Raw genomic sequence first — 14,408 nt, 5'->3', positions numbered from 1 at the left:
GCTGGTGCCATTTTGCAGGGCGTCGTTCTTGACCCTCTGTCGCCGATGGAGTTCTTGAATAAAGTGCCGTATGCTCAGTTTGGAGGAGCGATTCTACAAAACTTTGTGATTCACTCCTCTTCCGACGCTGCCCGAACTATGTCGGCAGTGGTTTCTACAAAAAAGAAAAAATGGGGAGATATGTTGGACGACGAAGATGCTGAGAACGAGGACGTTTTTTTTTTAAATTTTCCTCATAATATTCGATTTCTTTGTTTTTACACGATTTTTTGATTTGCTTTTAGACGAATCCTTTGCGACCCAGCCCTTTGTTAGCGCTTGTGCTCTCAGGGGTTTTTAGGTCCATTTTCTCTCTTTTTTCTTTTAGCGCTTGTGCTCTCAGGGGTTTTTAGGTCCATTTTCTCTCTTTTTTCTTTTAATAAAATTTCGATTCAGCATAAAATAAAATAATCTACATCAATTACTCAATAAAGCCTTGAATTTGAAAACTATATTTTCAACTTCGTATATATAAAGTGTACTGATAATTATAGTTATTAAATAAATTTAAATTATTTGATAATAAGATTTGGCATTACACATTATTATTATTATTATTATTATTATTATTATTATTATTATTATTATTACTATTATAGAGTATTATGTGTCATAATAAATAAATAAATAAATATTTTCATACACTAATATAAATAAAAATTTATAAAACTTTAAAAATATAGAGAAAATAAATTATTTGAAATTTAAATTTTTCATAATTTATTCGTTTTAAATTTATTTTTGATGATTTTATGCCATATTAAATATCTTATCATGAACTTAAATTTAAGATGTATATTGAATATTTTTTCATGAATCAAATTTGATAATTTTAGAACAAAATAAAATAAAAAAGAGAGAGAGAAATAGTACAAAAATTGGTGGGAAAAGACAGAGAAATGAGAAAAGACAGAGAAAAAGAGTGAGAAAAGTTGTAAGGAAAAACAAATTATCTTTCTATACTCCATCTCCAACTTTTCTTATTTGGATATCCCACATTTTAGTATCCATTTCTATTTTTAGTAAAAGTAGCTGGAACCCTTACTCCACTTTTATTATTTTAACAATCACATAAAAGGTGAGACCTTTATTCCACTCACAAAACACCTAATCACTTTATTAAAACCCGTGTCACTCTCAAATTTATACTAAAAATTGGGACGGAGGAAGTATCACATTTTCCATTTTCGTCTATCCCATAATAAAGTATCACTTCTATTTTGGAACATAACCCCACTTTCTCCTTTTAACCTCAACCACTTCCACTCATATCTATATAATCTCACAATTAGGGGTGTAATCGAACCGAGCCGAACCGAATAGTGGTGTGCTCAAGTTTGGTTTGTTTAGTATCGAATCGAATCCCGAACTTTACTTACCGAATACTTTGAGGCTCGCGAGCGGCTCACGAGCCTAATCGAGCCTATACAAACTTTCTAACTTTATATTTATATTCAAAATATTGATTATTTTATTTTAAAAATAAAGTTTTTTTATTTAAAACAATAAATATATTAATTATTTTCTTATGACAAATAAAATTAATTAGAGATTTAATACAATTATTATTAATTTTAGTGGATAAATATAAGTTGTATCTACTAATAATTTATATTTTTCAAGCTGAATCACTTGACGAACATGTTCACGAGCTAACGAGCCGAATACTACTAAGTTCAAGTTTGGTTTGTTTATTTATCGAGCTTCTCTAAACGAACTTGAACGAGCTTTTTTCGAGCCGAGCTCCGAATAGTTCGCGAGCGGCTTGGTTTGTTTACACCCCTACTCACAATCAATTCAACCACAATCACTCATTTTCACTTAACACATTATTTACTAACCTATTTTTTTGAAACTCATGTTATCCTCAAGTGATACTTTTTTATGGGACGGAGGGAGTATATTACATGAATAAGTTGGGATAAATAAAATTATTTTTTGAGGAGTTTAATTATAAGCTCTTGAAATTTTATTTATTTTTTTATTATAAATTGTTTCAACGAGCTAAACACGCTCTAAATTGCTAATATATTACCCAAACAGGGGGGTTCTAGTCGCACTGCGGGGTTAATTTTTTGCTTTGTACTTATATTTTTTAGTAGGGAATATAAAAATTTTAAAAGTTATAAATTTAGAATTTTGTTATCTGTTTTGTGGTTTAAGTCTGTATAATTGTCGCTTTAATTTGTTATACAATTTGAGAAATTTTGAAGAATTTCACTAAATCCGTTTTCCCTAAATTTGAAACCTAGAGAACCACACTATTGGGATTTGGGATGAAGTCATTAGATACTAGTGCAATTTTCCCGATTGGATTCAAAACCTTAACATATTTTTTCTTTGATTTTATTTGACAATTTTCCGAATAGCTAGAGGAATGAAAATGAGGCAAATCCTGTTAAATAAAATAGTGTTTAAAATTTATTTTAGAAGCTAGTGCCATATTATTTATTCTTTGTTCTATTTTTCAATTTTCATGCGTCTATTAATTCGTTTGATTAAGTGGTTGATCATACGAATTATAAGCACTTATCGTTCAACCGTAACTATTAAGTCTATTATTGCAACATTTATTGAGAAAATCTATCTAACAAAAACGACATCATGCTGGAATATTTTTTTTCTTCATTTTATTCTTAGATGAATGACATGATGACAATGATGTGCCTATTTTCATCTTCCCTTTGCAAATTCCCCTTCTTCATTTTTTTTCTTTTTTTAAAAAAAATTTCATGGTCGTTATTTGTACAGCTGATTCAAGAACGTAATAATTTCGTCTTTGGTGAGAAAAAGAATATGAATTCAATTGTTCTTGAGTTGGACTAATTCATTTCGAATTAAGGATTAAAATAATAAACAAGAGTATTATTATAGCTGTTCTTATCTTATTCTTGTATCGTGGCAATTAAACCAGATCAAATAATTAATAATAGGCACCCTTATATTCAAATGAGTTATTGACACCTTAATACATGAATTTTCAGCTCATTTTGATTTTTCTCACGAATTTTAAAAATTGTCAAAAAATACATGAACTTTGACTCGTTTTATTATTTTCTACAAACTTTGAGAATTCTCAAAAAATATATGAACTTTGGCTCATTTTGTTTTATCCCATGAAATATATTATTATAAAAAGATGGTCCAAATAATTTTTTTAATTAATTAGATAGCTTAAATAATTTAATTAATGATAGATGACAATTATTCATGAGTGACATGATTTTTTTTTTAATTTTAAACTATATTTTAGAATCAAAACCACGTTTAAAATTAAATAAAATAAAATAATTATTTTGATATTTTTTATAAAGTATTTTGTAGGAAAAAACAAAATGAGCCAAAGTTCATGTATTTTTTTTTGATGATTCTCAAAGTTCATGGGAGAAAACAAAATGAATCAAAGTTTATTTATTTTTTGACAACTTTCAAAGTTCGTGGGAAAAATCAAAATAAGTCCAAACTAGTGTGTAACCCGTCGAAATTCGACGGGTATCATTTAGTGTTATAATTTATATATAAAAAAATGTAAAAGTTATTTCTTAATATGTTTATGAATTATGGAGATTATTCACTAAAAAAATCTGCTAATATAATATAAGTCTATATTACACGTCAAACTAAAATGAAAAAATAAATTAAATAGGACTTTCATCCTTAACATGACTTAGCGAAACGTATATTCGAAAAAATTATTTGTCACCCACTACTATTTGCCACCCATACCCGTCACCCGTCAGATACCCGTCACCCGTCTGGTATCCGCCACTAGGGGTGAGCATTCGGTTATTCGGTCACCGAACCGAACCGAATAACAGAAACCAAATTAAAACCGAATTATATAATTAATATCCAAATCCGAACCGAACATGCTTAAAACCGAACAAAACCGAACCGAAATATTTCGGTTCGGTTTCGGTTAAAACCAAATAACCGAAATAAATACACAATATATTTTTTAAAGTTTAAATAACTAAATAGCATTCAATGTACATGTTTCGAAATCCGTAAAAAATAATAATCCAAAATTTCAAAATATCTTTACCGAAGATTAAGAGTAATTATTGACTATTTTATAGAATAGCACTAATAATAATCATTTTAATTTTTAAAGAATATATATATATATATATATTATTAAATTATTAAATTAATTATTTCGGTTCGATTTTCGGTTAACCAAATATTTTTTCTTAAAAACCATAACCGAACCGAAAAACCAAAAGTTTCAAAATTCAAAACCAAAACCGAACCGAAAACCAAATTAACCGAACCGAATTAGTATTTCGGTTAGGTTCGGTTCGGATTTTCGGATTTAACCGGATTTTGCTCACTCCTGTCCGCCACCCGCTACCCGTCAGATACCCGTCACCCGCTACCCGTCGGATGCCCGCCGTGACTTGCGAGGTATGGGAGTTGCTGCTTCTCGACGATATCCTGCAATCAACTACCCAACAAATGCAATAAATCACCCAACAAATAAATCATCACAAAACTGCAACAAATTTCAGAGAAAATTTCAACTTTTTGTACACTACTATTTGTCACCCATACCCGCGACCCACGGATACCCGTTGCTCGTTTGGTATCCACCAATCCGCTACCCGTCGATATCTATCACCCACTATCTGTCAAATACCCACCAAGACTTGAGAGGTAGGGGCTAACACAAATGCAATAAACCATCAAATAAATAAATTACCACAAAACTACAGCAAATTTTAAATAAAATTTCAACTTCTTGTACACCAGTGGGAATCTTCATTGATTGAACAAATATAACGATCTCATTGTTAAAAGAAGGCTTAAATAGTGTACTCAAAATAGCATCCATTAATTTGATAAACATAGTAGTTTTCGGGATTTATTCATTTAGCAAATACGCATCCGTTTTACATGCATTTCAATTGTATAAACTGCAGCTTCACATGCGATACATACCAAAATCGGAGAGGACAGATAGCAGTAAAATAAGAGGAAAACCATATATTAATTTAAAATCAATCGGTAATTTTCTGATGGATTTATATACATAGAAATAAACTGACAGTTCAAATTTGGCAAGTAATTACATCATAGGTCACGAACAATCAGGTCGTTCACTTGACTTGAGCTTCAAGCTCTCTCAGAGGAAAGCAGAGAGCAAATCTGATCTCAATCAGCTAATAGCAAAAATACAGAAAATCAAAATTATAGTAGTCTAATCCAAATGACACAACTAACAGAAATTTCAAGCGACAAAACACCACAAGCAGCTGAGATCTCCACAAAACCAAAGCAAAATGAGGAGCAGAAGATCACCTTCACCTTCAGATCATGCATTTTAACCTGAGGTTTTGGGTTGATACATTATCAATTAATAGTCACCGATGATGTAGGAACTTCCGTCATTAAGTTTTATATTTTATTTTATTTTTATATTTTTTATTATGTTTTATTTTCTTCTCCGTCTCCTGCCAATAAGAGCATCTCCAATGCATTGGTGCTTAGGTTGGTGCTTAGATGGTGGTCCTCACCTAAGCACCAACCATCTCCAATGCATTGGTGCTTAGCTTGATGCTTAAATCTCCATTTCCACAAAATTCTCATTTATACATTTCTATTTTAATATTCAAAATTTTCATTAAAAATAAAATTCAATATTACAATAATAAAAATAAAAATTACACTAATTTTTTCAGTGTATTTTTTTTTTCTAATTTTTTAATTTTGCCAAAAAGATAAATTCAATAAATAAATAAATAATCATACTTTTTTCTATTTGATAATATACAATAAATGATTTTAATTGAATGTTAATGATTAAATGTATATTTGTTATTATTTTTATATTTCTCAAATGCGTATATATTATATGTATATGTTGCAATATATTATACTGTATGAATATATATATATATATATATATATATATATATAATATTTATCTTCTTAATTTTCAATAAAATCAATTTTAAATTGAATTTGAATTGAGACATGCACGTGTATGTAAATTATAAACGGGTTCGGTCATTGATTTACATGTTTGAATAATAAGGCACAAATTCTATAACCTGATTACTTTAAAACAAAATCTTATTTTATGTCAATCAAAATAATTAAAATTTTATTTTTATTTTTTTATAAAATATATCCATACATTTTATTTGTAGAGGGAAGAAAAATATATTTCTCATATCTAAAAACTTTCTTTGTTTCAATTTCTTCAATAATAATAATAATAATAATAATAATAATAATAATAATAATAATAATAATAATAATAATAATAATAATAATAATAGATAAATTATGAAATTAGTAATGCATAAATGAAGAATTTAGATAAAGAGCAATAGAAGATATGATGTTAAAATACAATAGAAATCTTTAATTATGTATTAAATTTATAATAATCTTAATCGAGTGAAGAGTTCATATAAATCACCTCATTTCACATTGATTTTTTTTATATAAGGTTTCACTAAAATAAATTTATACAAGAAGAAGCTCTTGCTCTCCAAATTAAAATTTATATTTAATTGGCGGAATGATTGAGACTAATACAATTTGAATTGCTCCAAGCGAGATGATACTCAAAGTTAAATTTGTTCTTTCAAACTCCAAACGAGATTATTCTTGGAACCCAATTATAATATTTGAAGCTAATAATGCATAAAAGTTTGTCAATATTTTTTCAAGTTCCATACAAAATGATGATTACAAGTTAATTATGATATTAGAATCTCCAAATCATACAATCTCATAAGTCAAATTTGATTTTTAAACCTCCAGATAGTGATGTTAAAAAATTGACGCATAAAAGTTCATTTTTTGTATTTTAAGGTCTAGACGAGATGATGCTCAAAAGTCTAGTGTTCAAACATTAGGGCTTTGGATGATGATATGATCCTACAGGGTGGTTCAGATGAGATGATGCTCAAATGAAATAAAATCTTAAATATTGACATTTTTCCAAAATATTATTAAATAGAAATTTATATAAAAAGAATATTTATTATTCTAACAAAAGGTTAACATTTAATTGAGTAATATGTGTGGGATACTGGGGTAGTGTCTAAAAATAGGTTTTATTTTGCTATAATATAAAAATTTATTACAAATATATAGATAAATAAGAATGAATGAGCATTGAGGAAAATTAGAATGAAGTGATTATACGATACCACGTAGGATAAAATTTATTTTGCTATACTACGTGGATATCTAAAATTCACCACACTTATAATAAGATTCATCTATCTTTGACATAGATACATTATAGTAAATTTATAATTGTTACGTGCGTAGCTAGCAAGGATAGAAATAGTTTATGAATTATGTGCAGTGTTATACTCCATACCTTGTGTATTTTTCCATAACAAAATATGTTGAAATATGTTAGGAATTTTGAAGGATGGATTTTAAATGGGCGGGAGAGAGAGAGACTGAGTCATGGAGTGTCCTATTATTTGGGGTCCGCACCACCACCCATTCAAAAACACCCGCGAAATTGACATTCTTCATGCTTCCACTTCTACCAATTTAATTAAGTTTAATGTTAAGAGATGTAACATTGCATAAAAATATAGTAACAGAGTTTTGCGGGAGGGTTGAGACCGGTGGTGATGGGACTAACTTCTTTTTTTAGAGTGAGAAAACAAGAGAGAGAGAATCTTTTCTCCATTTCCCCCCTCTTTCTGAAAGATGGTCGAGGAGAGTTTTCACCTCTGAGATCATCCTGGAAAGGGCACTCAACCAAATCCCATGCCACATTCTTCTCTGTGTTGCATCAACATTGTAATTATCCAATTTTCCAATCCATATTCTTCCATCAGCTCACAATTTTGAGTGTCCAACCGCAATTTCCCCTCCTCATCATTTGCAATATCGTCAACCTTTTCTTGTCGATTGCGCAGAATCTCGAAAAGGGCTGCGAATTTCATTCTTGTCTCCCATTGTCTGGTTAGTTTTATGCTGTATCTCTTTACGTTTCATGCCTTTTTTGCTTTCCTATGGTTGCTTCTTCTTAGGGTTATTCTTCTTCTCCAATAAATGTTTGTTCTTTGTCTTATTATTTTATAGAGGGTTGTTGAATAAGTTTGTTTCGCGGGATTCGTTTCGTGTTTGAAAATCAATGTTATTGATTGTGGGAATTTCTTCTTGTTGATGCTTCCAGCTAAAGGTCGAATCTAAAAATAGTTCATTGAGCCGGATGATGCAGTTATAGCAAGAGTAGGAGCTGATGCAGGATGAAAGACCCGAATTTTGTTGAATAGAATCAAGAGGGCTTATATAGATTGTTGTACTTGCCATGTAGTTTTGGCCTAGTAGTGAGATTGTGAATCTAGTTTTCTTGGTTTAGTGATTTTTTGTCCGAGTAATTCTACATTGCTCGGAAGATTATCTGCACTAGAAAGCTGGAGATTATATTTATCATCTTGTGTAGACTCCTGGCTGTTGGAAGAAACTGCCTCCCACACGATACAAATGGTTCTGCGAGCAATGGCTGGTAGATGGACTACTTGTGGGATGCAACTCTTTTGTTCCGTGCTTTTAATTATTGCCTTGGAAATTCGTGGTTGTTTGTCCCTCAATTCGGAAGGTAATGTGATATATAACTATGAGTCTGAAGTGTTTAGTACATCCTGCAACTTTAGTTTTCACAAAATGGGAATATGCAGGGTTGGCGTTGTTTCAATTCAGAGCAAAGTTGGAGTTCGACCCTTTTGGTGCTTTAGCAAATTGGAATCCTGATGACTCTGATCCGTGCATGTGGTCAGGGATTGAATGTGTGGATGGTAATGTGGTCTTGCTGTAAGTCCCGTTATATAATCTCTATCTTCTTTTTGTCCCAACTTCATTTACAAGTGCAGCACTTCTTCTATTGTCTTGAAATCTCAAGCAACTTGCTACTTATCTATTGTGTAAAGAACTTGTGTGTTTCCTAATTCTTGAACATATGTTTTGTACAGAGATCTCAATGGGCATGATTTGGAGGGAGAGTTGGCGCCAGAGCTTGGAAATTTAAGTCATTTAAGATTTCTGTGAGTATCAACTCCTTTTGTCCCAACTTCATTTACAAAGGAACTAATCTTTGATTTTGTCGTTTCTCACTCCCTTCTCTTTAATATGCATATTACATAGAATTTCATTTGGTCTTTATGATGCTTTTTAAACTGCGTTGATATCCGTGGTTAATATCTTTTGGTTATGCCACAAGTGACCTATCCAAGAACTACCTATCGGGCAACATTCCTCGAGGGTTTGGACAGCTTACATCACTGGAAGTATTGGACCTGAGAGATAATAACTTGAGCGGACCACTTCCTACAGAACTAGGCAAACTGCGTTCCTTAAAACGCTTGTAAGTAAACACTTCTGATATGATTATATCTTTTATGTTGCTGAATGCATTATTAATTTAGCTCAGCTGATATTTAAGTGTCGTCCTAGGTTGCTCTGTAATAATAGATTCGAAGGAAGTATGCCTGTGGAGATTGAGAAGCTTAGTTTGCTAACTGATTTGCAGTTGGATGGCATCTTTACAACTGCTGATGCTGCTGGAATTGGCTGCACAAATAGAAAATTTGGGCACTGGTAATGTATTCCTAGCTGTCCTTCCTAAATATGCTGGTGCTAGATTCAGTTCTGATCTAGTCGGATGATCATATTTCATGCTTTAAACATGGCTATACAACTGTCTGCTTGAGCTTTCAGCATTCAACCTTGTTCCATAGAAAAATACGTGAATTTATTGCACACACTTGTATATTTTTTTATAGATTAGTAATTTAATTCAAACTAAAGAATGCTTTGTTTTTCCCCCTGCTAAGTGGCCTGCCTACTTCAACACAATTTATCAAAATTTAGTAATTTCCTATGCAACTTGAATACCTAGTCCTTCGATACAATCACTTTCTTGTTAATGCTATTGGTTGCTGTTTTCTTGGTCAATGCTATTGGTTGCTGTAGATTTTCTTTTGCTCATGGCTAGTCATGCTTCTGTTTACTCTAGGCATACAGTTAGTATTGGCTATTGATAATAAAACACTCGAAGTTTCTTGCTGTTCCACACATTTATGGTGTTCTTATTGTTATATGATGCCTGTATTATGCAGCATATTGCAGAGTGCTTCTAAACAACCCAAAAAGTCTGCCCGTACGCCTACTAAAAGGAGCATACCTCATTACCTGAATCTGCTCCCGCAGTAAGCACTCACAATTGTATCCATTTGTCGTATTTGTTATCTTCATCCTAATTGAATCTTATCTATGAAAACTGGTCGGCTTGTTTGTAAGGTTCAGCTTTGGCAGTGAATTGTCCCAGAATCATGCTGATGATAGCTACAACAATCTAACAGGTAACCAATTTTATTTTATTTTTTTCAAATTTATATCTTTGATCTGCTTATGCATTTCTGATATGACTTTGAATATCTTCTTGCATTTTCTAGATCCGCCTGAGCAACGCTTTATCCAGAACACATATGAGGAAGTGAATACTGCGCGCCGCATACTAGTTGAACAGTCCACTAACCTTGTTGCCCTTCCTCCTAATATTCCATCCCTACCCCCATTGGAGCCCGAGGCAACTCTTCCAAGCAGAAGTAGTGGGTCATTCCCTGCCGTTCCAACAGTATCTCCTCCTGTACCCTCACCTCCTCTAGGTCAAGAGGATAAGCCTCCTGACACAGCTGCTGGAGATTCGGGCAGCTCACTCATATTTATAATTGGGATTTCGGCTGCAATTTTCTTTCTCATTCTTCTAGCGATTATGTTCATCATCTCCAGAAGCAGGGCAGCTAAAACAATTGTTCCTTGGAAGACTGGGTTGAGTGGGCAGTTGCAGAAAGCTTTTGTTACAGGTAAGCTCTGATGTGATCTACTAACTTTTACCATCAATATAGCAAGATATATATCGCTCTGCATGTTGAGGCTTATTAAATGATAGTTTATCTGATTGTCTATTTTCCCTTATAAGCTCTGAGTTGCAATATCTTTGTCTTATATAAAAATGCTCGTTCGTCGTCTGCAGGGGTCCCTAAGTTGAACAGAGCTGAGCTAGAAACTGCATGTGAGGATTTCAGCAACATTATCACCACACAAGATGGTGTGGCCACTTTGTACAAGGGAACTTTATCCAGTGGGGTAGAGATCTGTGTTGCTTCGACTGCTATTGCTTCGACAAGTGCATGGTCAAAACAAGCAGAATTAGCATTTAGGAAGAAGGTAGATGATATAGTCTTCAATTTCGGAAGGTCTCACAATTCAAAATTTTAAATATTTTCCAATGTCACACTCTGCTTTCCTCCTCTCACAGATTGATAGTTTGTCGCGAGTGAATCACAAGAATTTCGTGAATCTTCTCGGCTACTGTGAAGAAGATAAACCTTTCACAAGGATGATGGTCTTCGAGTATGCTCCAAATGGCACTCTCTTTGAACATCTGCACGGTAAATCTTATTGCCATTAAAAGTTGGTGAAAAACCAGTAAATCTTCTTACTAATTTGAGCGTTTTCTGTGTCTTCAGTTGAAGAATACGAACACCTCGACTGGGAAGCACGGATGCGGATAATAATGGGAACTGCATATTGCCTTCTCTACATGCACGAACTCAATCCACCAATAGCAGTCGTCAACTTGACTTCCAAAGAGATTCTTCTGACCGATGATTATGCTGCCAAAGTAGGCTTCTAATTCTTCTCAATAATTGTTTATCATTAACTACATTAATCTTACTAATTGAGTTCTGCTCATGCAGATTTCTGATGTAGCTTTCTGGGAGGATCTCATAACCAAGTCCAAAGCTCCTGCTCCTGCAGAAAATGAGTCGGAGCATTCCTTACTGCCTCCACTTGCTGATGTCGAAACAAATGTTTACTTCTTCGGGATACTGCTGCTTCAGATCATCTCTGGAAGGCTTCCTTACTCGAAAGAGAATGGAGATCTTCTAAACTGGGTACGCATTTACACACTATTTCATCAAATGCATGCTTGAAACATGAGTCACACATCGCGTGTTGAGCAGCCTATATTCTGATGATGCTTTTTTGATCAACTGGGATCAGGCTTCTCAGCACTTCAATGACAAGAGCATCAAGAACTTGGTTGATCCAGCTCTGGAGTCTGTAAAAGACAACGAGCTCGAAGTGGTGTGCGAGGTGATACAGATGTGCACTCAACAAGAAGCGAGGAAAAGACCTTCAATGAAGGAAGCCGTTCAGATATTGAGACAAGCCCTCGGAATCTCGCCCGAAGCAGCAACGCCGAGACTCTCTCCCCTTTGGTGGGCTGAACTTGAGATCTTATCACAAGAGGCAGCTTGAATTTTCGTGGAATGTAAATGTCATTTTACTACAAAAGGCGCTTTGTAAGTATTTTCTCATATTCTTTCTTGTGTACAATGCCATTCCTATAAAGTTCTTTGCTTCTTTTCAAAAAGATTGGTGTATACTGTATAGTAGTTGCGTGCATTGTGACAGATGTTTTTGTTGAAATCAACCTTGAAGAGCGAGGCATATGACTGTATATATAGATTTCATGTCGTTTTGCATTGGTTTCTTGAAGCTTTTGCACACACTAATCCACATACTTGTTTCAAGGTAAATCCTAATGATTTTTCTTTCATTGTGTTAATGATTCTATCTAGATCTTATTTTAGTATATATTTTATTTTCATTTTTTGTTTTTGGGGTTTGTGTTTCACATTATATTTCTCTTTTGGGTATCTGCTACTTGCGAGGCCAGTGAGAGGAGATGAGTTTTAGGTCAAAAAGGTGGAAGTTCAATTCGTTTTCCATCGCCTCTTTCCCGCCACAAAGGGATATGTATGTGATAAGAATTCTGATTTTTTGGGATAAAAAACAGTGATGACAGCTATAAATGTAGAGTGGATATTTGGTGACTAAAAGATTGTGAATTCTAACATCGAAGTCAAAACAAATCAATATTTTTACATATATTGAGATTATCAATAAGCAATAAACTAACGTGTCCCAATTTTCTCAAAATATATCGACATCATTTTTAGAGTGGTATATTGATATGGATAATAATAACCGACCTGTCCATCAACATAGCATCAAATCCATCTAATACCCCCACGTCAACAATTGTCAGGAAATATTGAAAATTCTAAACTTTCAAATGCCAAAAATAATAAAATAATGCAAACTATACTACTCCCTCCGTCCACGAAAGAATTTCTTATCTTTCCTTTTGGGACGTCCACAAAAAACTTCCTACCTATTTTTAAATTATACCCCACCGCTTATAATTACTTACTTTTCACTTTTTCACAACTCTCAATATTAATTACTAACACATTTTCACCAGTCTCAATACATTCAACATTTTTTTCTCTACTCTCAATACACTCAACAACATTTTTCTTAAAACTCGTGTCACTCCCTCTTAGGAAGTTCTTTCATGTACGAAGGGAGTATAAGAAAATGATTACCCATAGTCTTTCCATAATAATTCAAAATCGCGATGATTAATTACCCATAATTATTATGAAAAAATAGACGAAGCTAGTGAAATTTAAATAAGAATAAGAAAATATAAAGGAATCGCTATAATTATTAATGACATACATTAAGCAGATATTACACAATAAAATTATATTACATGACAATTTTTTCATTAAATCGTGATGGTAGTGAGATTTTTTAAAGGAAAATTAAAAAAAAAAAATATTTCGTGGAACTTAATTATTGAATCACGTAGCCGGTAGCCATATTTTTTTTTATTCTTTTTGTGTTTTAGTTTGTGTAAATAGGGGTGAATGATTAGTGTAATTACTTAGAGATTGTATATTTAAAATAAACTAAAGAAAAAATCCACAAAATTGATAGATATCTATATTTCCAAATTAAATGGCGATATTTTAGGAAACAAATTAATAGTAATTTATTTCCACATTATTTGAGTAAAGAAGGAAAAATAATACTATCTTTAGGAACTACCTAATATTAAATGAAAGACAATTTAGTAATGATAACTATACGAACCGGTTCATAAAGAACCGAACTAATATTTCAATTCAAATTTTAAGGGCAATATATAGTATGTACTCCCTCCGTCCCACGAAACTTGAGTAATTTCTTTTTAACACAAATTAAAAAGAGTTAGTATTTTAGGCGTTAAGTGTGATAAATGAAAAAGTGAAAATGTGAATAAAGAAAAATAAATTTACCATATAAGAAAAGTGTTCAAGCTTCGCGAGATAACTCGAAAATGAATGCTCCTCAAACTTAGCGGGTTCGAGGGAGTATATTTTTGTCGTACTCTCTCAAACAAAATAATAAATGTTAAAAGAATGTTTATATACATGATTGAGTATTTTTATTATCAAGAATAGAATATCTCTAATCCTACCTTTTTT

At 32.4% G+C, this 14,408-nt stretch overlaps 2 protein-coding genes across 4 annotated transcripts in view; one reads left to right on the top strand and one right to left on the bottom strand.

The window, feature by feature from the left end:
- Nucleotides 1-14,408, bottom strand: part of LOC130985259 (uncharacterized) — a 920,555-nt gene that overhangs the window by 26,153 nt on the left and 879,994 nt on the right. The window lies entirely within an intron of this gene.
- On the top strand, nt 7,629-12,575 carry LOC130985243 (protein MALE DISCOVERER 2-like). 2 transcript variants are annotated; one of them, XM_057908096.1, is made up of 14 exons: nt 7,629-7,983; nt 8,198-8,623; nt 8,703-8,835; nt 8,994-9,065; nt 9,242-9,385; nt 9,475-9,618; nt 10,140-10,229; nt 10,327-10,382; nt 10,476-10,886; nt 11,057-11,250; nt 11,342-11,474; nt 11,553-11,707; nt 11,784-11,981; nt 12,091-12,575. In XM_057908096.1, exons 2-14 carry the CDS (start codon nt 8,509-8,511, stop codon nt 12,346-12,348), a joined length of 2,103 nt encoding a protein of 700 aa, XP_057764079.1. In that variant the 5' UTR covers nt 7,629-7,983; nt 8,198-8,508; the 3' UTR covers nt 12,349-12,575. The 2 variants fall into 2 exon arrangements, with proteins under 2 accessions (XP_057764079.1, XP_057764078.1); XM_057908095.1 differs by having other exon boundaries at nt 7,631-7,983; nt 10,321-10,382.

The sequence above is a fragment of the Salvia miltiorrhiza genome, chromosome 5 (assembly GCF_028751815.1).
Source record: "Salvia miltiorrhiza cultivar Shanhuang (shh) chromosome 5, IMPLAD_Smil_shh, whole genome shotgun sequence".
Taxonomy (NCBI): Eukaryota; Viridiplantae; Streptophyta; class Magnoliopsida; order Lamiales; family Lamiaceae; genus Salvia; species Salvia miltiorrhiza.
This window is presented reverse-complemented; position numbering and strand designations above follow the sequence as displayed.